The sequence below is a fragment of the Sorex araneus genome, chromosome 2 (genome assembly GCF_027595985.1).
Source record: "Sorex araneus isolate mSorAra2 chromosome 2, mSorAra2.pri, whole genome shotgun sequence".
Classification (NCBI taxonomy): Eukaryota; Metazoa; Chordata; class Mammalia; order Eulipotyphla; family Soricidae; genus Sorex; species Sorex araneus.
Window position 1 is genome coordinate 104,239,966 of NC_073303.1, and position 25,438 is coordinate 104,265,403.

At 41.8% G+C, this 25,438-nt stretch overlaps 1 protein-coding gene across 1 annotated transcript in view; it reads right to left on the reverse strand.

Annotated features, from left to right (window-relative positions):
- FER1L6 (fer-1 like family member 6) overlaps window positions 1–25,438 on the reverse strand; it is a 129,078-nt gene that overhangs the window by 62,390 nt on the left and 41,250 nt on the right. Inside the window, exons 16-21 of the mRNA XM_055128326.1 lie at window positions 21,511–21,601; window positions 17,690–17,809; window positions 15,887–16,039; window positions 11,472–11,652; window positions 7,164–7,288; window positions 395–529 (exon numbers count right to left, since the gene is read on the reverse strand). Of these exons, the coding sequence (XP_054984301.1) occupies window positions 395–529; window positions 7,164–7,288; window positions 11,472–11,652; window positions 15,887–16,039; window positions 17,690–17,809; window positions 21,511–21,601 (805 nt within the window). The remainder of the gene's footprint in view (window positions 1–394; window positions 530–7,163; window positions 7,289–11,471; window positions 11,653–15,886; window positions 16,040–17,689; window positions 17,810–21,510; window positions 21,602–25,438) is intronic.

A 25,438-nucleotide genomic window follows, 5' to 3' on the forward strand; every position in this document is an offset into this window, starting at 1 on the left:
TCCTTCCAGTCAGGGGATATCAGCAAAAGCCTCTGGATTACAAAAGGCATTCTTATTAAACAGCAATAAAGATATGAAACTAGCTGGGGCAGTGGGTGGAAGTCTCGCATTCCTAAAGAAATATGTGATAAGTGAATGTTTGTGGAACTAGATCCTATCATATTCTGATTCAGTTTCAATCTAAATGGAAATCTAAGTGTCAAACACACACACACACACACACACACACACACACACACCCTTTAGTAGAGCAGATAATCATGGAGTGTTTTTCCTGGCTCTGTTTTTGCAGGTCAGGATTGCCTCCAGGCCCGTCCTGAGCTCAGTGCCGTGGCAGGCTGGTTAGGTAAACTCCGCACATCAACAGGGCGTGTTCAGAGCCCTGGACACTCACCACTGCATCGCTGTCATATAACTCCACCACCACGGATGGTGGCGCCTCGGCCAGCTCCTTCTGGTCTCCATGCAGTACCAAGTCATTGAAGAGCAGCATCTGGTTCCAGGTTGGGGAGAGGGTCTGGGAAATAACCTGGAAGGTGGGGTCCAAAAAAAAGGTAAACTGTCACTGGAATGGGACTCCGCACCAGGCTGTTTTGACTCAGGGAGTCCCAGAGGGGGGTGGGTGAGAACCCTTCCCACCACAAGGGACCCGCCCCGGCAGCCGACCTCCACTACCCAACCACCCCGACACTCCAGGCCGCTTTCCGGACACATTTTTCTTTTTAATTCCAGACACATTATAAGACACTTCCTACCATTTTCCATAATTACCACACCATATTTGATGGAGTTCAGACATTAGGCAAGAAATCATATTTCACTGTCATCATCACTGTCATCACTGTCATCCCGTTGTTTGTCGATTTACTTGAGTGGGTACCAGTAATGTCTCTATTACACTCAGCCCTGCCATGCGGGCGGGATACTCTTGGTACTTGCCAGGCTCTCCAAGAGGTATGTATAATCTTTTACTGTATTTGGGATATGAATACACCATGGGGAGCTTGCAAGGCTCTCCAGTGCAGGCAATAGATTCTTGGTAGCTTGTCAGGTTCTCCAAGAGAAAGAACAAGGTTTTATATATATAAATTTATATATATATATATATAAATACATATATTATATATGTGTGTGTATGTGTGTATGTATATATGTATATATACATATATACACATATATACATATACATATACATATACACACACACATATATCTCGGAGAGTCCAGCAAGCTACCGAGAGTATCCCACCCACACGGGCAGAGCCTGGCAAGCTACCCGTGGTGTATTCAATATACCAAAAGCAGTAATGATAGGTCTCATTCCCCTGACCCTGAAAGAGCTTCCAATCATTGGGAAAGACTAGTAAGGAGAGGCTGCTAAAATCTCAGGGCTGGGAGGAATAGAGACGTTACTGGTGCCTGCTCGAGTAAATCAATGAAGAATGGGATGACAGTGATACAGTGACAGTCACTGGAATGGATGGTAGGGGACTCCAAGGCACATTCAACAGATGAAAGGCCAAAAGAGCATGTCCTCACACATTCAACACTCTAGTGACAATCTAAAGGGAGAACGGGAGGATATCACACTTATTTACTGTGCTGGCTTCTGTGCTCTTTCTTGCTCTCTTTTAAACTTCTCATCAATTCGAGAGGTGGATACAGCTAATGAATCAGATTCTATAGACCATAAAAACAGAAGCTCACTTCTCCAGAGCCAGCAAGTGGCAGAAGTAATATTCGGTTGGATAATCTGGCACCCAAGCCCAGCCTGCTAACCTCTCTCACCGTCAGATGCTAATATCATCTCAAGTTTTGTGGAAGGCAAAATGGAGGATGAGGGAGACCTGATGACTTATCACTTGTGAGCCAATATAATTTTATCATCAATTTCCCTAAAGAGGGATCTAAAATGATATTCCTTATAAGAAATTCTGTCTTGTGGACATTTATCTGACTGCATAAAACTGATCAGGTTCTTCAAACTAAACTTGACCCTTACGTATGGCAACACCCGTTCTGCCATAGCAAGTTGCCACGTTGGCAGTTGGTCATGCCCACAATAGAGATGGAGAAACCAAATAAAGAAAACAGCCTGCTTAATTGGCACAGCCCCACTTCCACTCAAACGGTGCTTCAGACAAAAGAGGATAGTTAAGATTTGAATTCTCCTCCTTCCTGTGAATCTCCTTCCATCCTCCCTATTGACCTGTTGACCCCTAGTGTCTTACGGTGGCCCCCACCTCACCTTACAATATCCTGGGTGCCCATAGGAGGCTGCATGGAAACGTTGCTCCAGTCTACTTAATTGAATGTTTGGAAATAATGCCAGTTTCACAGAAATAAGACAAAGGTTGTTTGCAGAATGAGAGTCTGCACCTGGGCAGAAACTCTCCCCTTAGCAAGTGAGGTCAGCCCTGGAGAGGGGCTGCAGCCACAGTCACTGAAATGAGTGATTTCAAAATGCACAAGGCACGGTGTTTTCTGGAGCCTGGGCAAATGCCCATGCCATCTCTGCATGACACCCTTATTTCTTGCTGCTCAGTCCAAGAGCAGGTGAGAGAGATTTGGCCGATACTAAGTGGCCAAACTGCAAAAAACAAATAAACCTATCAGAGTTTTACATCAAGAACTGTTTTGAATCATCCACATCAAATCATTAGCACTGCAACTACAAAATACTTGCAATGCTCTCCTTTATTATGAGCCATAAAAACTATTTTGCTTTATGATTTTATAGGTATTTTTCTACAGTAACAGTGAGGTTTTTAATACAAAATTCCAGAGAAAATATGAACTACTTAGGCAGGGAAAGAGTGACTTTTACCAGTGTAGAAATAGGAGTTAAGGATTTGCAAAGCAAATTTATCTTTTGGCAGTGACTGACATTACAGAGAACCATGTGTGTTTATGTTGATTTAAAAAAATAGAAATGTCTTCATGGGTTTTTTTTTTTGTAGTGTGCACCCAACAGTGAGATACCAAAGCAATTTATTATCCTCATTGCATCTTTCCTATAGAAATATTTTTATGATTTCCTTGTAGCTTTGAAGATATACGCCTCTTGATAAGATTATAGGGGTCAGTATTCATTCATTCATTCATTCATTCATTAGTCCAACACTTATTTTCAGATTGGTAATGTTTCAGCACAATCATAGGCACTAACCCAGCAGCCTTCTGCATTCAATAGTTACTTGCACGAATGAATGAATATGTACTGAACTGTCCCCAGAGCTTCTCCCGTGAACGAAAGGGCCATATGACCCCTTTCGAGTGGTTCTGAAAGTATCTCCCAAACAGAAAAATATTCTCCCTTTACCAAGGTAACTATGACTAGTATCATTTCTTCAGGATTTGCTTAGAAGGTGATACATTAGAATCATGTTAAATGTCATTATCTGGAACACTATTATTTGAAAAACAGGTTCTCTGTCCCTTTGAGATATGGGTCCAAATCAAAGGGAGATACCCCTGCAGAGATACAAAACAGAATAATTACCTAGCAGCGCAGTGAGCTCACTCAACCCTCACCCCACACAGTGAAAATCATCTCTGGGATCTGGAATTGCAGTATTATTTTTGTTGCTGTTGCTGGTGGGGGCTGTTGGGTCACACCTGGCAGTGCCCAAGGTTCCTTCTGGTGCTGTACTTCTGGGTGTCTCCTAGCGGTGCTTAGGGCAGTGCCAGGGATCAAATTGGGATCACCTGCCTGTGAGGCAACTGTCTTAACTTCTACTATCTCTCTCTGGCCCCAGTCCACAGTGTTAAGACTGGTGGAGAAGGTCCCCAGGGGGCCATCCTTTGAGAGTCCCCTTTGCTGAGGAGGGGAAATCTCACGATACTAGTCATGCACAGTCACGGAGAAGCTATTTTAAGGTAGGCACTGCCCTGTGGGAAGTACCTACACTATCACTGGACCCACACTCCTGATAAAGTAACCGAGGACAATGGGGATTTTGCTTGAGGTCACACAGCTGAGCAAAGAAAGATATCAGATTTGAATTCTGACGTTGTGACTCTGATCTATACTCCTTTTAAAAAATGTATTATTTTTTTTTAATTTAGTGACCAGGAAATTACAAAGTAATTCATGATTGGGTTTCAGACGTGCAATGTTTCCACACCCACTTCCTCACCAGTGTTCACTGCCCCCCCCCCAACCCCACCCCATTTGCTGTCCTTCCACCACTCTACTTCTACAAGAGGTGCTTTTCTTTTTTCTATTCATTTTTTCTTTTCCTTTTTCTTTTCTTTTCTTTTCTTTTCTTTTCTTTCCTTTCCTTTTCTATTCTATTCTTTTCTTTCTTTTCTTTTCCTTTCCTTTCCTTTCCTTTCCTTTTCTTTTCTTTTCTTTTCTTTTTTCTCTTCTTTTCTTTTCTTTTCTTTTTTCTTTCCTTCTTTTTTAAAACATTTTACCACTGTTATTTACAGTGCTGTAGCTGAGAGGGTTTCTTTCATAAATAACACACTACCACCTTTCAGCACCGCCTCCTCCTTCTGATTGAACATCTCCCTCCTCCACCATAGAGGCTGACCCCCCTCCCCACTCCTCTCCTCCAGGCCCTTCATAGTATTGAGTAACAGTTCTCATGTTCTTTGTTTCCATTGCTTTTGGTATTCAATATTCACCCATTGTGTTTCTTTATATCTAATACAGCCCCTGACCTCTGCCCCCGTCTAACTTCACTAGAGCAAGTGGAAGCAGAGATAAACAAATGATCTACTCTCTTACTCCCTCTCAAGGCACAGGAGGGCAAAGCAGGCTACTGTCCTCATTCCCTGTTTGGTCCCTGAGTGAAGATGGAGCGGTGGTCCTTTACCAATATCTCTCCATTTCCTTCTTATTCACACCTAACTTCTCTCCGTGTGGCTCAGAGAGGCCAGAACTCTATTCCGTGGGCTTTATTCTGGTTTGTGCGTGTCTCATGCCTGTGCCAGCCTCCATGTCTGGATGGCATCTTCCACAGGAACAGGGTCCGCCCCTGCACTCCACCCCCAAACTTCTACCCAGCACGGGTCCTGGTGCATGGGAGCAGGACCCCAGTGTGGAATGGACACGTGACTGGCTCACATTATGATCTTGGTCTGCGTGTCATCCATCAAAATGTCACCTCCCACCCCCATCAGAAAATGGGGTGAAGAAATGAACAGAAACTTTCCCAAGGAAGAAATACGAATGGCCAAAAGGCACATGAAAAAGTGCTCTACATCACTAATCATCAGAGAGATGCAGATCAAAACAACCATGAGATACCACCTCACACCACAGAGACTAGCACACATCCAAAAGAACAAAAGCAACCACTGTTGGAGAGGATGTGGGGAGAAAGGGACCCTTCTACACTGCTGGTGGGAATGCCGACTGGTTCAGCCCTTCTGGAAAACAATATGGATGATTCTCAAAAAATTAGAAATTGAGCTCCCATTTGACCCAGCAATACCACTGCTGGGAAAATATCCCAGAGAAGCAAAAAAGTATACTAGAAATGACATCTGCACTTATATGTTCATCGCAGCACTGTTTACAATAGCCAGAATCTGGAAAAAACCTGAGTGCCCTAGAACAGATGACTGGTTAAAGAAACTTTGGTACATCTATACAATGGAATACTATGCAGCTGTTAGAAAAAAGGAGATCATGAACTTTGCATATAAGTGGACCAGCATGGAAAGTATCATGCTAAGTGAAATGAGTCAGAAAGAGAGAGACAGACATAGAAAGATTGCACTCATCTGTGGAATATAGAATAACAGAGTAGGAGACCAACACCCAAGAATAGTAGAAATAAGTACCAGGAGATTGACTCCATGGCTTGGAAGCTGGCCTCACATTCTGGGGAGAAGGCAACTCAGAGAAGGGAACACCAAGTAAAATGTGATTGGAAGCCATGGGTGGGGAAGGGTGATGCGTGCTGAATGTAGACTAGAGACTGAACACAATGGCCACTCAACACCTTTATTGCAAACCACAACACCTAATTAGAGAGAGAGAACAAAAGGGAATACCCTGCCACAGTGACAGGGTGGGGTGGGGGGAGATGGGATTGGGGAGTGGGGGAGGGATGCTGGGTTTATTTGTGGTGGAGAATGGGCACTGGTGAAGGAATGGGTTCTCGAACTTTGTATGAAGAAAACATGAGCACAAAAATGTATAAATCTGTAACTGTACCCTCACGGTGATTCACTTATTAAAAAATAAATAATAAATAAAAAAATAAAACTTGTTTGACTATCAAAAAAAAAAGTCACCTCCCAGGTCACAGACCTCACTTAGGGGAGAAGCATTGTCCCTCCGGCATCAGCCAATGGAAAGGCGTCCATTCATCAATCACTATTTTCACATTTTGCTTCTTCACACCTGCTCTCATTTTAGGTGACAGATTTAGTGAGCAAATGCAGCAAGAGCAGATGAGCTAGACGGTAACCTCAGCACTCTTTGTAGTCTGGCTTTTTGTCTTAATTCCCAGAAATGGGCAGAGCAGAGCAATAAACTCTTGAGGACAGAGTCAGGCCTTAGAGAACTTGATCTAAGAAGAAAAGCAGTCTGTCGGGTGTCTGCGCGTTGGGAGCTCTCTTCACATTTCAGTTAGGGAAGGGAGAAAGCACAGGAAAAAGGAGCATAGCTTTACTCCTCTAACCCTCAGACATCCATCAGGAAGCCTCGCTGTCAGGGGCAAAGGCTGAGCTGCAGAGGCGTTCAGAGTATGCAAAGACCTCGAGCTGGCAGGCACAGAACAAAGTCAGAGCTGGAAACCTCTGCTCTTCCGAAGGTACCAAATAAAGACTGGATTTTTTTAATAGCCTCATGAAGGTGGTCTGAGCAGCGCTGTTTCTCCTTTGTCCATTCCCCATTGAAAGTGAACTTTATGTGGCATTATGTGGGCATTTGAGCATTAGTCTAGGTTCCTTTCTCCCTCTCCAAACTTCCTGCCTCCCATCCTTCCTTCATCTTGGCTATGTGCTCGTTTTGCTGCAGGACAAAAGATCACACTGGACAATGAACCTTCTTCATGTCACTCAATCCTTGCAAACCTCCTTCTGAGTGGGAAATACACAGCACCTACCCAGACACAGACACGTTCCTAGCTTTTCATCCCAGGCTGTGCTGTGTCTTGCTGTGGGCTGTCGTGGGAGGGAGGCAGCTGGGCTTCCCTGCTTACCTTTGTGGCCTGGCAGTGGGAAAGGAACGTGACTTTGGCAAAGGGGTCAGAAAGTCCATTGCTATCAGCAGCGATGAGGCCTCGGGCTTGGTACATGTGAGCTCTCAGCTGAAAGATATGCCGGTCTGTGGACAAATAGCAGAAAGGAGAGGGCAGGCATTAGCAGGCTTTCAGGAGAGAGTGCATGAATAGGAATGTGTGGTATGTTTGGTGGGGGAGGGGAAAGAAAAAAAGGATGTGTGTGTGCGTGTGTGTGTGTGTCCAGGGACAAAGGAGACCAGGAGCCACCCACCCTGACATTAATGGAAGTAAGAGGACAAAGCTATGTGTTTTGGGTACACATTCTCTTTGGTGTTTTCCCCAGATGGTGGGTTTTAGTCCTCCCAACAACCAAGTGAGAGATCTATGATTAATTCCATTTTTACAAATGAAGGGAAATAGCTCATAAAAAGGTAAAAATACTTTTAAAATGTGCAGAGCTAACAAATGCCAGAGCTTGAATTTCATTACTGTCAGATTCCAAAATCACCTTCTTTTCCTAAAAAACACATTTTCACTCCCTAGTAATTCTGATTCCTGTGTTTGTGTGTGTGTGTGTGTGTGTATGTGTGTGTGTGTATGTGCAATAAAGAAAAAGAGTCAGAAAGAGTGGGAGTGGGGGAATGGAAGGAAAGTGGGGAGAGATTGAAAAAGAGAAGAAAGACAGAAGAAAGAGAAAAATGAAACAAGAAAAAGGAGGGAGAGAGAGAGAGAAAAGACGGGGAGGGGCAGTTCCGCAAACAGCTCTTGCTTTGAGGAACTCTGCAATGTTTTGGGTCATCCACTCACACATCCTTCTAGGTGTGAGCACTTCTGCTGTGCCAGGCATGGTTCTCCTCTCTAAGGATTCTGAAGTAGCCACGACAGCACCCTTGTCTTGGGAAGTTCCAGGAAAGGAAAGAATAGACAAGCAGACAAACATCAATCAGGACAAGAGGCAGAGACAAGTACCCTGCGGGAGACACAGTCAGAAGCCAGGAGCTTTGTCAACAGTGAACACATTTGTTGTCAGGAAGCAAAGGAAAGAGTTTGTTTCAGGTCAGCACAGACCAGAGACACAGAGGAACCCCAAGTAAGAGATGAATGAACACATTCCTTGGTTCATGCAGTCTAATGATCATTGACAGTTGCAAAGACCATCTTGTTTTTGATATTCGCTTGTTTTCTTTGGTATATAAGCCCATTCTCAACTGTGTAGTATTCCACTGTGTCTACATTCCACAGCCTTCTAATCCATTCATCTGCTGTTAGGCATTTGGGTTGTTTCCATATCCTGGCCGTGGTACTAGAGCACCATAATGAACACAGGTGTGCACATGTCTTTTCAAATTAACATTTTTGCATTTCTGGAATAGATGCCAAGAAACGAAATCTCTGGGCCATACGGGACTCTATTCTTACTTCTTGGAGGAACTGCCACCCTGTTTCCCTCTGAGGCTGAGCCAGGCAACTTTCCCACCGGCAGTGAACGAGGGTTCCTTTGTCTTTACATTGGCTTTCACTGTGAAGCCTCGAGTCTTACAGGCGCTGCAACTTCGAGCAGTACAGTCAGCCTCCTCATGGCTCTCACACCTTGGCAGCCACTTCCTACCTATGATGATTTAGGACATATCCAAGGGTCCCATCTCAGGAATTTGCAGCTGGGACTCTTGGACATTTGATAGCCTCAACCACCTCTCCCCCCCCCCCCCCCCCGCCAATCCCACTAGTTTTCCTCCTGTGCTTTCCCACATGAAGGTGCAAACTAATTACTGAGTGGACATTTTCTGAAGCATAAAATGACCGAGGAAATAAAATTCTCCAGCAGGTGTGGAAGGCAGCCAAAGTCATTAATGCCAGTGCACTGCAGAGAAAGTTTATTAGGTCATCCCATAAAAACCACACACTGTGAGGATCAGAGGCTTCAGGAAAAGCCTTTTCTTCTCCCCTGAAGTGTTAAGAACTGGGACAGTAAATATAATAAGGACCTTGGGTCTCTAGAGACAGTATCTTTAGAAATTGCAAAATAAAATTGATGTGGGTTTTTTTTTTCAAAGAGAGTAATTTTCATAACATAGGATGAAAAGCATGGTCATCCCGTTGCTCATCAATTTGCTCAAGCGGGCACCAGTAACGTCTCCATTGTAAGACTTGTTGTTACTGTTTTTGGCATATCAAATATGTCACGGGTAGCTTGCCAGGCTCTGCTGTGTGGGTGAGATACTCTCAGTAGCTTGCTAGGCTCTTCAAGAGGGGCAGAGGAATCGAACCTGGGTCGGCCGCACGCAAGGCAAACGCCCTACTCTCTGTGCTACTTTATATTTAGCATGGTAATGTGGCAGATTTGGAAATGGTTTACTCATCATTTGCCAGCTGGGGAATCTCTGGAAATCTCTAAGCATCTCTAATATATTCTATCTCTGTTTATAAGTGTAAAACACCTCACCTATAAGATTTTATTATAAAGGATGAGTATAAAGCCTGGCTTTTATGGAAGGTGTATTATGGAAGGTGTTATACATTTTCCTCAAAAGATAATCAAACTTTTTTTGCCTTTATACATTATCTTTGAGTACAGAAACACAGCTTATCCATTGATCGCATATTTCTAGAGTTAGATTCCATAAGTGTTCAACAGAAAAATCTTGAGCAATATAGGAAAGTTAAAATTGGATTCTAAGGGCTGGAGCGATAGCACAGCAGGTAGGGCATTTGCCTTGCATGTGGCCGACCCGGGTTCGATTCCCAGCATCTCATATGGTCCCCTGAGCACCGCCAGGAGTAATTCCTGAGTGCAGAGCCAGGAGTAACACCTGTGCATTGCCGAGTGTGACCCACAAAGCAAAAAAATAAAAATAAAATAAAATTGCAGTCTATTCTCTCTAAATTCAGCAATAAAAGATTCAGCAAAGTGAAACAACTTGGAAACAAAATGCAAAAGTAACAGAAAGCATTAAAATTATATTAAAATTCAAAAATATATGAAAATGTAAACATGATTTCATAGATAATAGAAGAAAGAATTCTAAAAAGTGTATTGAATTTCTAAAGGCATCCAAATGAAGAATCAAGATACATAAATACAGTTTCTATTGGTACAAATTTCCATTTCGTCTTTTGTGGAAAATGTGTTTGTTGTTTATATGTCAAAAACTCAGTCTCCTATAAAAGTAAAATCTGCTTTCATTCCATGGGTCACAGTTTTACCAGAACTTAATAATGTTTTATTAAAAGAATTTTTTTGCTGAAAAATGCAAAAATCAACCCATATTATCTGCCTACAATAAGTCATTGCATTTCCTCCATTAAGATAAAATAGGATTTTTTCATTCAAAATATGTTTAATAACTTTATTCCTTCAAGATAGGCCACCCCGCAATACCATTTCTGGGAATATATCTGGAGGATGCAAAAGAGCACTCTAGAAATGACATCTGTACCTATATATTTATTGCAGCATTGTTCACAATAGCCAAAATATGGAAACAACCTAAGTGCCCTAAAACAGATGACTGGTTAAAGAAACTTTGGTACATCTACACAATGGAATACTATGCAGCTGTTAGGAGAGATGAAGTCATGAAATTTGCTTATAAATGGATAAACATGGAGAGTATCATGCTAAGTGACATGAATCAGAAAGAGAGGGACAAACATAGAGGGACTGCATTTGTGGAGTGTAGGGTAGCATCACATGAGGCTGACACCCAAGGACAGTAGATACAAGGGCCAGGGGGATTGCCCCATAGCTGGAAGACTGCTTCATGAGCAGAAGGGAGAAGGCAGATGGAATAGAGAAGGGATCACTAAGAAAATGATGACTGGAGGAATCAGTCGGGATGGGAGATGTGTGCCGAAAGTAGATAATGGACCAAACATGATGACCTCTCAGTGTCTGTGTTGCAAGCTATAATGCCCAAAAGTAGAGAGAGACTATGGGGAATATTGTCTGCCATGGAGGCAGTGGGAGGGTGGGAATGGGGGGTATACCGGGGGATATTGGTGGTGGGGAATGTACACTGGTGGAGGGATGGGTGTTTGATCATTGTGAGATTGTAACCCAAACATGATAGCTTGTAACTATCTCATGGTGATTCAATAAAATTTAAAATTTTTTTAAAAGGTAAGGAAGAATATATAGCTTTGGAAACTATAGTTTTAGAAACTATATCACAAGAAGGCCTTAACAGTGCACACTCATGTAGGCTGTTCCTATCACCCTTCTCACTGTCTTCTCAGAAACCCCACCTGAGACATTCAATGACCTCCTTGGCACAGTGGGGATCATACCTTGGTAGTGCAGATTGGCTGGGGGTTTAATGGTGGTGCCAGACACTTTGGAGTGTGTTTCAGCTTCAAAACCTACTGGTAAGTTTTCCAAAATGGCACTGGAGTATTTGGTGAGGCCCAGCCACAGGTACACATCAACTTTGGCTTGTACTGACCAACCAGATGTTCGTTTTCCTGGAAGCTGGGGAAAGGTTACAAGAATACCACCTTATTAGCAAGAGTCTTGGTCTTTGAGAAAAGAGGTTCTTCCTGGGGACATATTGAGGTGGGTGATCAGAGAGCAGTGCCCTGGACTTCATCTTGTTTTTGTTATTTTTAGGAGCTTGGGATAGCACCTGGTGGAGACCAGGCCCTGTATCTGTCTCTGTGCTCAGAGCTCATTTCTGGTAATACTCAGGGGACCTACACAGTGCTAGGGATTAAACCAGGACAGCAGCCTGTAAGGAGAGTGCCTTCACCCTTGAACTATCTTCCATCTGGGCTTCATGTTGACCACAATAACCCCAGTCACCACAACACACAATTCCAGAGGAGTCCTAGGAGCCCTAAATCAATCACATAGAATCCTGTATCATATAACTATAACAGTAGGTAAAAGAGGACAAGAAAGCTGAGACTCAAAGTATAACTAATTGGTTTCCAAGGTCACTCAACTTTCAGATGATGAAATAGGACTCAAAGCTAAGAGAGACGATTGCAAATCTGAATTCTGCACTTATCCCCTGAATTGGAATCTTCCATTCAAGAATTCCCAAATAGCTGCAGTTTTACCCTCTTTGTTTAACCCAGAAGAATTGACAGGCTTCTTTTATTAATGAGGTCTTCATGTACTCAAAGACAACTTCTCGCCCCATCCCATCCTCTCTTCATGGGTAAACCCTTCTTGTTTTTTAATCCTTTTGGTGCAACATGTTTTAAATATCTGGTAAATATTCTTTATTTCTTCAGTACACTTGGATTAATTTGTTTATTTTACTTAGTGTGTTTATATGTATATCCCTGGGTGTGGAGTAACTTAATGTAGGCCTATCCCATTATGGGGGTACACATGCTATCAAGGTGCAAAGGATGCAACTCAATGTAATGGACTTGATTAGGGGACTCATTTCATCTAAGGAGTCAGGCCCTAGATTAAGCTGTGTAATGGATTTCTGGAAAGGTCCTTGTTCTGAGTGAGAGTGGCTAAATATTCCACTTTTGTTGACTCTCCTAATTGTTCTATCATTTCTCAGGATTTATTATCAATATTTTCCCTTTATTCTAATATCACTGCCACTCCATAGAGAATCACAAAATCCTGCTCTGAGAAGTTTTATTAAAACCTGATAACTCATAAGGCCACTATGGAGAGGCTCTGAGTCCCACGTGGGGTTTGCTTATTTGCCTTTCTCTCATGCTTTGTGGTTCCCTATTTAGATTCTGAACCTTGCAATTTAGCAACTGTCATACATATCACTGAGCCTTGGTTGGAGGAGCAGGGCCACAAGGAGTCCCACAATGATGTAAATGCAGTCCAGGGGGTCTCTAAGAGCTCATGTCTAGACAAGGACACCAGTAACACGCACTTCCAGTTCAAAAGTAAAGTCAATTGTGAGAGAGAAACAACTAAGGAAACAGAAAAATAGCTTTGGGAGTTTTCATCCTTCCTTTATGGCACAAGCATGGGGCTGGATTTTAATCAGCAGAGAAAGCATCCTGGGAAGAGAGAAGTGTGTTAACAATGATGGGGGGAAAGAATGAACCATGGGAATGCAAGCTGGCATGAACTGTGTGCTAACTCTGTGCCAGGAAGAGTTTCTCTGAGAGCTTTCACCAAAGAAGGAATAGCAAGAAGTGAGTGAGAGGGTTGAACAGGAAGGCACGGGGGAAGATGAAGAACCCCACTTGTTGTGTGGAGGAGTTTGGGTTTTATTCTCTAAGGAGTGGGTTGTCATTATTTGTTCAGCTTTTAAAAACAAAGTGGACCATTGTGTTGTTGGCAAAGGCAAGCACTCTGAAACTCTTAATTTTTTTTTTCAATACTCATGAAACAAATGATCCTCAATTAATCCCTTCTACCATAGCTAGACTGTAGCGAGCACTGCTTTGACAAAAATAAATGTTTATTGAGAGCCTAGGGTTATTTTGTTGTAATAAAAGTGATCATTTGCCATTTATAGGTGCCACTAGAACATCTATTTACAAAGGCAAGGATTTTGTTTGATGCTATCATTAGACAAAAACAAACAAACAAAAAAAAACACCACACAGTGATGTCCTTGATGCCTAAGCAGTACCTGGCACCCAAGGAGCACTTGGCAAATATTTGTTGATAATAATCCTTTATTTTTCTATGGATCTTCACATGTTGGAGCATTTACATTGCCCCAGGCAGAATGATCTGTTGCATATTATTAATAACTCATCCATCATGATTCATCACTGTGATGACTACAGAGCAGATCCTGTCATTACGTGTAGGGAAAAATGAAGAAATGGCAGATCCAGGAGGTTACCTGTACAACTGATGGAAATGTAAATCCCAATCCCTTTGGTGTGGTGCTGGGTTTGAGAGGTGATATTTTCCCTGTTAGTAATGATCCTCCCAATCTGCAGAATGCAGTATTAATCTGAGTGTCAAGATTTAAGTTAATATGCCGTATTGCCTTAAGTACAGAGAAGTACCTTTAGTTCTGTGCGGGTGGGGTGGTGTGTGAGTTCTCCCTGGCTGTGCTCAGAGCCTATTCCAGTGCTCCAGGCAGTTCTGGAGGGACCATAGGCAATGCTGGAGATCAAACCAGAGGCAGCTGAGTGCAAGGCAAGCTCCTAACACCTAACCCTCTGTACTATCCCTCCAGTCCAGAAGTACCTTTACTTCTTAAGGCGAAACAACATATAGTCTATCTTTTGTTTCTATCGTTAAGAAAACAATGAGCTTGTGGGTTCATGGGTTATAACCAAAAGCTGGGCTAACACCTTGTGAGAATTAACACAAGGACTCTGCTACACTCCCAAATTTTGTGTACTTCGGAAAAATACGTGAATGGAAAACTGCTTACAAGACAATACTTTAATCTCTCCTTTAAGTAGCCAAGTTTACCTCAGGTGACATTACTGAGTGACTAGACTCCCAAGGTAGATGCTCCCACAAACAGAACCCTGTTTTGAATTCCACTTGCCTGGGATGAGTCTTCTGCCTTCCCTCCCCCACTCTCCTTCCTCTCTTTATGTTGCAGAAGTCTGACCAATGGTAGCAAATTCTTTTCTTTAGAAAGTAACATGATAAGGTCACTGTCACTGTCATCCCATTGCTCATCGATTTGCTCGAGCGGGCACCAGTAATGCCTCCATTGTGAGACTTGTTACTGTTTTTGGCATATAGAATACACCACGATTAGCTTGCCAGGCTCTACAATGCGGGCAGGATACTCTTGGTAGTTTGCCAGGCTAGGAAAAAAATACTTAAGAACAAAAATAACTACCAAGTACAAAGTGTTTAGGAAAACTGTGACAATCAATGTATAAATTTGTATAAGACAAACTGTTAGCCTTAGCCCAAGCCCTGTCCACTTCACTCCATGTTTTAGTAAATATCAACTGGCTTAAAAAAATTAAAAAAATAAAAAGAGGAAACCTTGACAAGTCTTAAATAGAAGAGCCATTCACATAAACTGTGTTGAAGCTGGTCAATCAGTTGCCTCACAGGTTTTGCTCTGATGCAGAAAGTGGCGGGCAATTCCAGCCATTGACTCCTACTGCATCCTGGTTGCTAGGGAAACTGGAGACCAGAGGAGGAGACTGGACTCAGTGTGGAGCAGAAACTAAAGACAAGAAGAGAATACTGAGAAGGGGCTCTCTGGCCGGCACAAGGGAACCACCACAGAGAGGGAAGGCAGCAGAAAAGGAAGGGTGAGTGCTCCCTCTGCAGGGCCTGTGCACATCCATCTCCTAGAGGCAGAGTAAATTCTCAGGTGAGGAATGTCCACTCTGTGACCTGTGGGGTAGAGTGGGGATAGTACTGATGTGAGAGAACTCTGTAGTTTGGCATGGTGTAGGACAACATTGGTTTGTCCTTTCTGCCTTGCTACAGGAAGCTTAGGTTTATTGAGTTACTCCCATCACAATGCTCCCATTCCTCTGTGTTTATTTGTAACCTCTTTCCTTGTGCTCTGTTAACTGGTAAATGTTGCTTTTCTCTTCTCCTTAAGTCCTTTGCATAGTTAATTCAGAGCAATCTCCTTTTTGTAGGGACACAGGAAGACAGTTAGTGCTATGCTTTTGTAACTTGGGAGTTAATTGACTCCAGATAATATTACATTCATTCTCAGACCTTTGAAAGTATAGAGGGTCAGAACTGTGGAGACACAATGAAATACTGAGCTGGTCAGAGAAAACAAACTTCTCATCTCTGAGTCAAAAATAGAGTGCAGACTTACTTTGAGGAAATGGGTCTTGATCTTCCCACAGTGTTTACCCATCTGCTCCATGACTGGGGAATAGAGCAGGTCTTTGGAGGCAATGCGGGCATATGCCACTCTCTTGTTGTTGCTGAGCATCCAGATGAAGACATCAGGGATAGTGTGCTGAGGCTGAAGAACAGTAGGAAACAGATTGGTCCAGTTTAGCAAATGCACTTCTAGACTTCTGATATCCTGAAACAGTCCTTCTTCTGCATAACAAATTCTTAAACTACCTTGTTTTCTTGGTTTAGGCCATCCAACATTTAACTATGCAGTCTAAGAAGTTAAGTGTAGCTTCTTTGAAAAGTGGACATCTTAGCTCATGGATTTCTAGTGCGTCGATTCCAAACTTGTTCCTGTAGCCCTGATTTGGCACCTTCGGTAGCCTACTCTTCTCCGCTGTTGAATAAACATTTTTCCCCCCTCCAGTGGATATAGTTTTTTCTTACAATATTGTAATAATGATAAAGCTTCAGGCATGGAACCTTCTAAAGAATGAGGTAACACTTCTAGAATATTTTAATGAATTAATCGAAACAAAAATCTTGAAGATTTTTTTTTCCCATTTGCTCTTAAGGAAAGCCAAAATATTCTTTAAGGGACTTTATCACACCAATGTGATTGTCAAGTATGTTAGCTCCACTTTAGGCGGCTATTCAGGAGAAACTAAATTGCACAGAAAATGAGACTTGCAAGTTTTGCTAATCAAGACTGAAATTGCAGAATTCCCTGCCAAGAGGGCCATTATATGTAAGTGTTTGAGATGCACATTTTTGAGCCAGTGGAAGTACAGAAACAAATGAAAGGTGTAGAGTCATAATGAGACTTTGGAATTCCTGGGGTAGAAGCAGGTGTTCTGTAGCTCCTGGGAGCCAGAGAGAGCCCTCTTCTCTCTTTTTTATTGGGGGAGAAGGTGGGTTTTTCCACAACCAGCTGTGCTCAGGACTTACTTTTAGTTCTGTGCTCAGGGATTAATCCTGGCTGTGTTTGGGAGACCATATCTGGTGTCAGGGATTGATTGAACTGGGGTCAGCCACATGCCAGGCAAGCAATTTAACCCCTCTATTGTCTCTCTGGACTCCATCATCCCTTCTCTCTTGACATGGAAATAAAAACATTGATGTGAATGACTTCCGGGCACCAGACCTCTTATCTGAAGCCCTGACGTCTGGCTTGAATCTTCTGGGTGAGTATTCATTAAAACTCTCGCACCTACTAAAATGATGACCTGTCTTCCTGCTTATTTTCCAGGATATGATTGATTCACAACAAACAATACAATGCTAAAGATAACAGAAGCAGTAAATATGTCCCATTCCCAGAAACTTTTCCATATAAAACCCAGTCTCTGGCAAGCAAATTAAAACCAAAACAAAAATGCCATTTTCTCTAGAAGATCATTCAAGAAGTCACCAAAGATACTGTTTACAACTAATTTAAAATGAGAATCTGTTCTGTTACCAAACACGCTTTAAATCCTCTTATTGCTGAAAACTTATCAAAGGCCCAGAGCTTATTTTGACTTTTCTTGAGTGCATTAAGGAAGATGCTTTTTCATTTCTGCTGAATACTCAGGTTTTGTTTTTTTAAAAATCAATAAAGCTATGCATGGTTGGCTTAATTTAAAACTCTCCTTTCTCACCCCAAAACTAATAGTGCCTACTCAGCCAGCCGAGCTTAGGAGAAAATATTGTTCTATCTTTCATCCTTATCAAGCCTTCCAACATCAGTAGGAAGATATTCAATCTCGCCTTTTAAACAAGATGTAGAGTGGATTACCTCATCCACAAGAAAGCGGATCTTTTCCATTAGGTTTTGGGCTGCCTGGATCATTTCATTGAGAGAGAACTTTTTCTTCTGCTGCTGAATAATCTCCTTGGCCTCCTTGGCCATCACCTCCTAAAATAAGACAAGAATAAGTGTAGATCTGTTCAGAAACCCAAACAAACTCCTTCTGTTTCTGAAGAGTCCTGAAGGTTCTTATTAATACTTGAAAGCATTCACGACAGATCCTTGAGGACCTGTCCTTAAGCATGCTGCCTCCTTCAAGGAAACCTGGAAGACGAAGACATATCAGGGCAGGAATCTCATCTCACCTTTGTTGACAGATGAGAAACTAAGACCCAGAAAAATCAGACTTTTGTCAAGATTCCCATAGCTCTGTTAGCCAAGACCCAAATCTAAGCTTTCTAACACTTACCAACAGCAACTATCACTGTCACTATCATCCCGTTGATCCTCAATTTGCTTGAGCTGCCCAGTAATGTCTCTATTCGTCCTAGCCCTGGGATTTTAGCAGCCTGTCTTCTAACAGCACCTAAAATGTACTGAGCTCAATCTTGTGCTAGGTAGTGTTCTACCTGCTGAATTCACCCTCATTAATCCTCACAACAGCCTCCTGGGGTATAGACACTTGCTCTCATTGTACAGTTGGAGAAATAGAGTGAGCCTATGATTTTCAACCACTGCTTGGTGGACTGGGGACAACTGAAGGGAATTTCATGCCAGTCCATGGAAAAGCTGCTGCAACACATGGTACCCTGGATCAGGAAGTGTGACTATGATAAACACTGAAGTCAGAATATTCTTATTATAAATGATAGTTTTTATTTCTGCCTTAGTGTTACATGAACTATTTCTCCTATTTTCGCTGGTCTGAGGGTGGAAAAAGGTTGGAAATCACTGGAGGAAGCATCTCCCAAGGGCAAGTTGGAGGGGACCCCTAGCTCAGTCAGGAGTCCAAGACTATTTTCACCCCTCACCACCTCTTCCTAGAGGAATGAACCAGCATCTGAGAAATACCAGCAGGGAGCTCAGAGGAGTAGTTGAAGCATTTAAATGTGTCATTTTGATTCATTCATTCAGCCAAGATTTATGTGCTCAGGAAAACAACCCCAACATTTTAGAGTGATTTCTGAGGCCCTGTGTGAATTGGCACTGTTTACTCTCTGCTTCAAAATATTTCAATCACTGTGGCCCAGGAACATGGGTCCTCAGGGGACCTCAAACTTGCCAACTACTCTCCATCATCCAGTATGGCGTGTGTGGTTGCCTTTTGCTCAGATGTTCTTCCTACACTCTGCTGTTCCTTCTCAGTCCCTAGTGTATATGGCATCACTGAATTATATTCCCCAACACGGCCCAAATCACTCAGGGCCTTTAAAATTTCTCAAAGAATTATAACCGACAGTAATACTTGTTTGCTTTTATTTGTCTGACTTCAATCTTCTCCATTGAAAGGCAAAATTCACTAGAACAGAGAAATCCTCTTTCTTGTACTTACCTTCTTTTCTCAGAGTCTGGCAGAAGTGCTAGGGATGTAGCAGGTGTTAAACAAATGTGGATGTAGTGAATACAGCAGTCAATCAATAAGTTCTTTAGGGACAAGAGTCAATTATTTAAACCTTTGTGCTTCCGGTACCTAACTTAGGATATGGCAGCAAAGAAGCTGTCTGCACATGGTGAATGGCTTGGTATATGGCAGCTGAGCCAAGGACAGGGGGAGACATATGCTTTCTTCCCTTTAAGACTTTGACATTTTGGGAGATGCAATCAACATATGCAAACAACTAAAATGTACAAAAATCATGGCACCAGAGGGAGGGAAAATCAGGGTTCTGTGTGTGATATGAGATTTGAACTGAGCCTTTAAAAATGAATAAAACTATCATGTAACAGGAAGCAAAAGAACAGTCCAGACTGAGGGAATAATCACATCGGAAGGCACATAATCAGTGAGGTTCAAAATTGTTGGAGTATAGAAAAAGGGAGATATAAGAGATAATGCTGGGATGCCAGATGGAGAGCTGCCATGTATGTGTATATATATATATAATATTTAAAATATAATAAATAAATATATATGTATATTTAAAGGGGAATTGGACTTTATTTGAGAGATTTCAGTGACTCGAAGTAAATGTGATCTAATCAGACTCTTACTCTAGAAAAATCATTCTGGTTCCTTATGTAAGACATGTGAGAGGAATATTACTGCAATAGTCTAAACCAGAGATGCTAAGGGATTTTTATTTTTTTTTTGTATTTGGGGTCACACCCAGCGATGCACAGGAGTCACTCCTGGCTCTACACTCAGGAATTACCCCTGGCGGTGCTCAGGGGACCATATGGGATGCTGGGGATCGAACCCGGGTCGGCCGCGTGCAAAGCAAACGCCCTACCCGCTGTGCTATTGCTCCAGCCCTGCTAAGGGATTTTTAAAGCAGAGATTCTGGGCATTCCTCAGTGGAATAAGTTTGGAGGCTCTAAAGGATAGAATCAATTGAGTCTGGAGTCTGACTGTTGAGGGTAAAAAGGACTTAGATTCACAGCTTCTGGCTGGAGAGCATCGTTATGGAATGAAGAACACCTTTAGGTGGGAAGATTATGGGCTATAACATACACTGGTACCAGCCCACTAGAAGGGCAGAAATCCAGGTCAAAAGGTGCAGGAGAAAGAGCTGGGCCACTACAGAAATGGAGACTATGGGCTCGCGCCAGGAGGTCTGAGGAGGGAGTAGAAGAACTCTGGATAAGAGAGAATGTGTGCCATTGAGGGCCTAGAAAGGTCAATCAAGGGTGCTGAAGAAGAGCTGGGAGAGAGGAACATTTGGTATTTGGCTAGACACTGGCTTCCTGGGAGTACAGGGAATAAGCTCATTCATTTATTATTCTGGCGATGAGATAGTTCAGGGTCTGACTTGGTGTGACATTTTCAGTCAGTATACAGTCAGTATACGGACTCCACACCAGGCTTTTTTCACTCCCCGGGGGGGGGGGAGGTGAGAACCCTCCCCACCCCAGGGGACCCAGCCCTGGCAGCTAACCTCCACTACCCAACCCCTGCCACGCTCCAGGTTGCTTTCAGGACACATTATAAGACTCTTCCTACCCATTTTCCATAATTACCACATCATATTTGATGGAGTTCAGACAGTAGGCTACAAATCATAGAGAGTTTTATATATATATATATATATATGCCTCTCAGAGACCCTGGCAAGCTACCAAGAGTATCCAGCCCACACAGGCAGTGCCTGACAAGCTACCCATGGCGTATTCGATATGCCAAAAACAGTAACGATAGGTCTCATTCCCCTAACCCTGAAAGAGCCTCCAATTGTTGGGAAAGATGAGTAAGACATCCAAGCACTATGCAGGATCACCAGGTAACAGAGAAGCATCAGTTACTGTCCTGTTCTCAAGAAACACTAACAATTTTTTACACATTTCTTAATGGGAGAAAACCATAGAGAAGAGTTTAAACTATTGCTGTGGGTCTATTTCCAAAGGAAAAAGACAGGTGAAAGACAGAGTTTATACCTTTGACAGAGTATAAATGTCCAGAAAATGTGGGAAAAAATGTGCTAATAAATGATATGGGTGTGCTTCTAGATCATTCTTTTTAAATATCCCATAAAATACTAGTCCCTTTCCAACTTACCCAAACATTTCCTCATCCCTGATTTCTCTGTCTCACATAAATATATAATCTCTAGAACCTTATCCTCATCTGGTCTTTGACCTATGCTTTGTCCACAAGGTTTATTTTTAAACACATACTTTAATTCTGTTCTGAGTATAAATAGATTTTCACATACCAGCTCTTGCCAACAGAGTGTAAGTCGTTTCTTATCTAAAGTGGTTTGGTTCAACATCTTGGGCTTTTTTTCTGCTTCAGAGATAAAGGCACTATAAGAGAAGAATAACAATTTTTAAACCTACTTTAGATGAAAATCCACTTATATAGTTCCAGAGATTTGCAAACATTCTGCATTACAACGGGACGGTTGATGAGGCCACCAGTGTACCAAAAATTTTCATTTAGGATTAAGTAGTGATGCAGTCACCTTCCTCAGAGACAAAACGAGAATTAGAAATGGTGTCCAGAACCCATAATCATTTTGGGAAATAGATTTTTGCTTTCCCACTTTCCCTAATACATATTAATTGTGATTGCTACCCAAGGTCATAACAACAAGCACATTAAAAAGAAATGCTGTTTTTCTTTTTCTACAAGTTGAACAAATACCAAAAGTTTCCTGAAAAGTTGTATTTGAAGCAAATATTTTAAACTTAACACAGAGAAGCATTTATGTTTTAAAGAAACTAAAAAAACTCAGTAGTACCATTTTGAGATAAAGTAAAATTGTTTTTAGTAGAAAAATGGTAATGGTAATAAATGTAATTGAAAAAGAACTATAAATGACTATAAAGTTTAAGAAAATAGGGGCCGGAGAGATAGTCCAGTGGGGAGGGCATTTTCCTTGCACACAGTCAACCCAGATTCAACCCCCAACATCCCAGATGGCCTCCTGAGCACCACCAGGAGTGATTACTGAGTGCAGAGCCAAGAGTAACCCCTGTGCACCACTGGGTGTGGCTCAAAAAGTAAAAAAAAAAAAAAGAATAAAAGCACTCAAGAAAATAAAAATAATCTTCATTAGCAATATTTTAAATGCAATTTATAATCAATACCATTTACCTATTAAAAAGATACTATTGTTCAAGACTGATAAGATGTGGGAAAATACACATGGTGAATCAATAAAAGAATTAAAAAAAAAGATGTGGGAAAATAGTGCAGTTCCTCTATTATCATCACTGTATCACTGTCATCCCATTGCTCATCGATTTGCTCAAGCAGGCACCAGTAACATCTCCATTGTGAGACTTGTTGTTACTGTTGTTGTTTTTTTTTTTTTGGCATATCGAATATGCCACAGGTAGCTTGTCAGTCTCTCCAAGAGGGGCGGAGGAATTGAACCCGTGTCGACCGCGTGCAAGGCAAACACCCTACCCGCTGGGCTGTCGCTCCAGCCCCTCTATTATCATAGAAGAGTTTAAATTGTTATAATGTTTAAAAGGTTGTCTGACAACACTTATCAAAGTCTATATAATTTAAATAAAAGATTATATGGAACTGGATGCTTCAAAAACAACTAAAAACTTGGGGGGGATTTTTGGGGTCACACCTGATTGTGCTTAGGGTTTGCTCCTGGTGGGCTTGAGGGACCATATTGGGGCACTAGGGATTGAACCTGGGTTGGTGGAATGCAGACAAGTGTCCTACCCACTATACTATCTCACCAGCCCCCAAAATAACTGAACTTTTGCAAGGGTACACTTGCACTGTAATATTGATAGGTCAAAATACATAGAACAACTTAAATATTAGGGTCTGGTTTTTGTGATAGATATCAGGTGACTGAATATTCAGCAGGACCATTAGGTACAACTACAGAAAGGTGTCAATGATATATTGTCAAAAGGAAAAGCAGTCTACTGAATTAAGTGTCTGATATTTGTGAGGAAGTGCAATAGTTTGAAGATTATGCATGTTTTCAAAGTCACTGGAAAGAATCCACACTTCAGACTCTTCTCTTTGGAGAGAAGGATTAGAAAGAAAATTGAGAGCACCTCTTATCATAAACATTTTCTGTGTTTGGGGAGTAAGGAGATCATGTAGTACTTTTCTCATGAAAACAGTTACAAGAGAAACAAATGGGGCGGTCCAAGACGCCACAATACCAATGAAGGATCGTACTCTAAAATTATCTGCTGGCGATTGGAAGTCTCACCAGAAATTCTCTTTGACTATATATTTTCTCTTAAATTTTTTGAAGGATGCAAAGTTCCCCAATATAAGAAGGAAGTCTAGTTACCACATATCCAGCTTTCCAAGAAGCACAGGAATTTCCTTCTACACCCAGGATGGATCCATCCAGGAAATGTGGCAGATGCTGAAACCACTAATCTTTCCCTCCTCATCGGAATGAGAGCTAATGCCAGAGCACTGCTTTTGTTCATTCCTCATCTTTCAGACTTTGCCTCTGTGTGCTCAATGCAGTCTCCTGACTATGTAGCGAATTGCCTGTTCCCTCCTCTGGGAAAAGGCACAGAAGGTGAACAGATGGGTGATCAGGAAACCCACCTTGGTCTCAGATCAAAATCGATGTTTATCAAATATAAAACTGAACTTGATCTCTGAAGGAGCATTTTGTAGTTGTTTGTAGATACGTGCATAAAGGAATGATTATGAGTTCAACTATCCCTCTAATATAGAAAAGTTATAGAGCTAGTAACTTGCCCACAAGTTATTACTAAAAATGTAACATCATGAAACTTTTTAAAGATGTTTAAAGAGAATTGCAGATGGTTATTGGCTGAGAGAGGAGGTGCATTGATAACGTTGTTTCTATGAGCAACTGAAGTGAACTTGAATTGAAAAGAGGGAAAAGCATATTTATTTCTTTAACTTAGTTTTTAAGTAAAAAGAGTTCTATAACTATGATTTTAAGAGAAATAGGACACTACGATTTTTTTTCTGCCAGATTTTCACTAGGCTTTGCTCCCATCGGTGAATTACGTCTTCATATCCATTAATCTTATTGTAGCAAACTTTTCACCTTACTCAAGTCTAAGCTGATTCATTTTAAGGATTAGTTAAAGTTGTCTCCTTATGTGGGAGGTAGTTTGAGGCTGGTCTAGTGATACCCACCTGCTCCTACTCTTGTTACTGTGCAATCAGGTCCTCCTCTGTGAGTGTGCACAGGACCCAGTGACTTGTTTCTAATAGAATGTATCAAGAATGATAGGTGATCATTTCCAAATAAGACTTCAAGAGGCCGTGACTTCCATCTTGCTGACTTTATCTCCTGTCTCTCTCTCTTGCTCCTTCTGATTAACTCAGGCACATGTTGAAAGAGGAAGTATGGGAGCCCTAGGTACCAAAGAACTGAGGCTGACCTCCAAATAACAGTTAAGAAGGAGCTCACGTCCTCAATCTAACAACTCTGAGGAACTAGACTCCGCAAACAGCTGTGGAGTGACATTGGAAGTGAATCCTTGCCAGCAGAGTCCCAAGATAAATGGTTCACCAGTGCCTTGACTGTGGTCTGTATGAGGCTCTAAGCAAAAGTCCTTGCCAAGTCATCCCTAGACTGATGACCCACAGAAGCTATGAGATAATAAATATGATCTCATAATATTATCTCAAAACTATCAAGACAGCAAATTAAAAATTAGTAAAGTTGTTAAATTTGGAGCTTGTTGCTGACTAATGGGTAAATAATATTCCTTACTTTTTATCTCTCAATGTATTATTCACCAGATGGAATAGGTCATTAAAGACATGAATCACGCTGAAGCAAGAGTACAGGAAATTCGGAGTTTCCCTTGCAAGTGGCTGACCCTGACTCAATACCCAACAACACATATTGTTCCCCAGCACTTCCAAGGGTCACTCCTGAGTACAGAGCCAGGAACAGCCTCTGAAAATTGTCTGGTGTGGCCCCCAGAAAAAAGACGATCACTTATCAGCATGTATATATTCTGACAAATGCAATATGATTTGATTCATGTGAGAATGTGTATGTGATTACCAAACCTACTAGAGACCAGGCTGTATGATATCACCCAGTGCTATTGCCCTTGTATATGTAGTCTCTCGTTGACCGAAATGTTTTTAAACCACTTAGACTGTAATAAGTACCAAATGTGTTGCATGAAAAAAATCTATTAAATAAT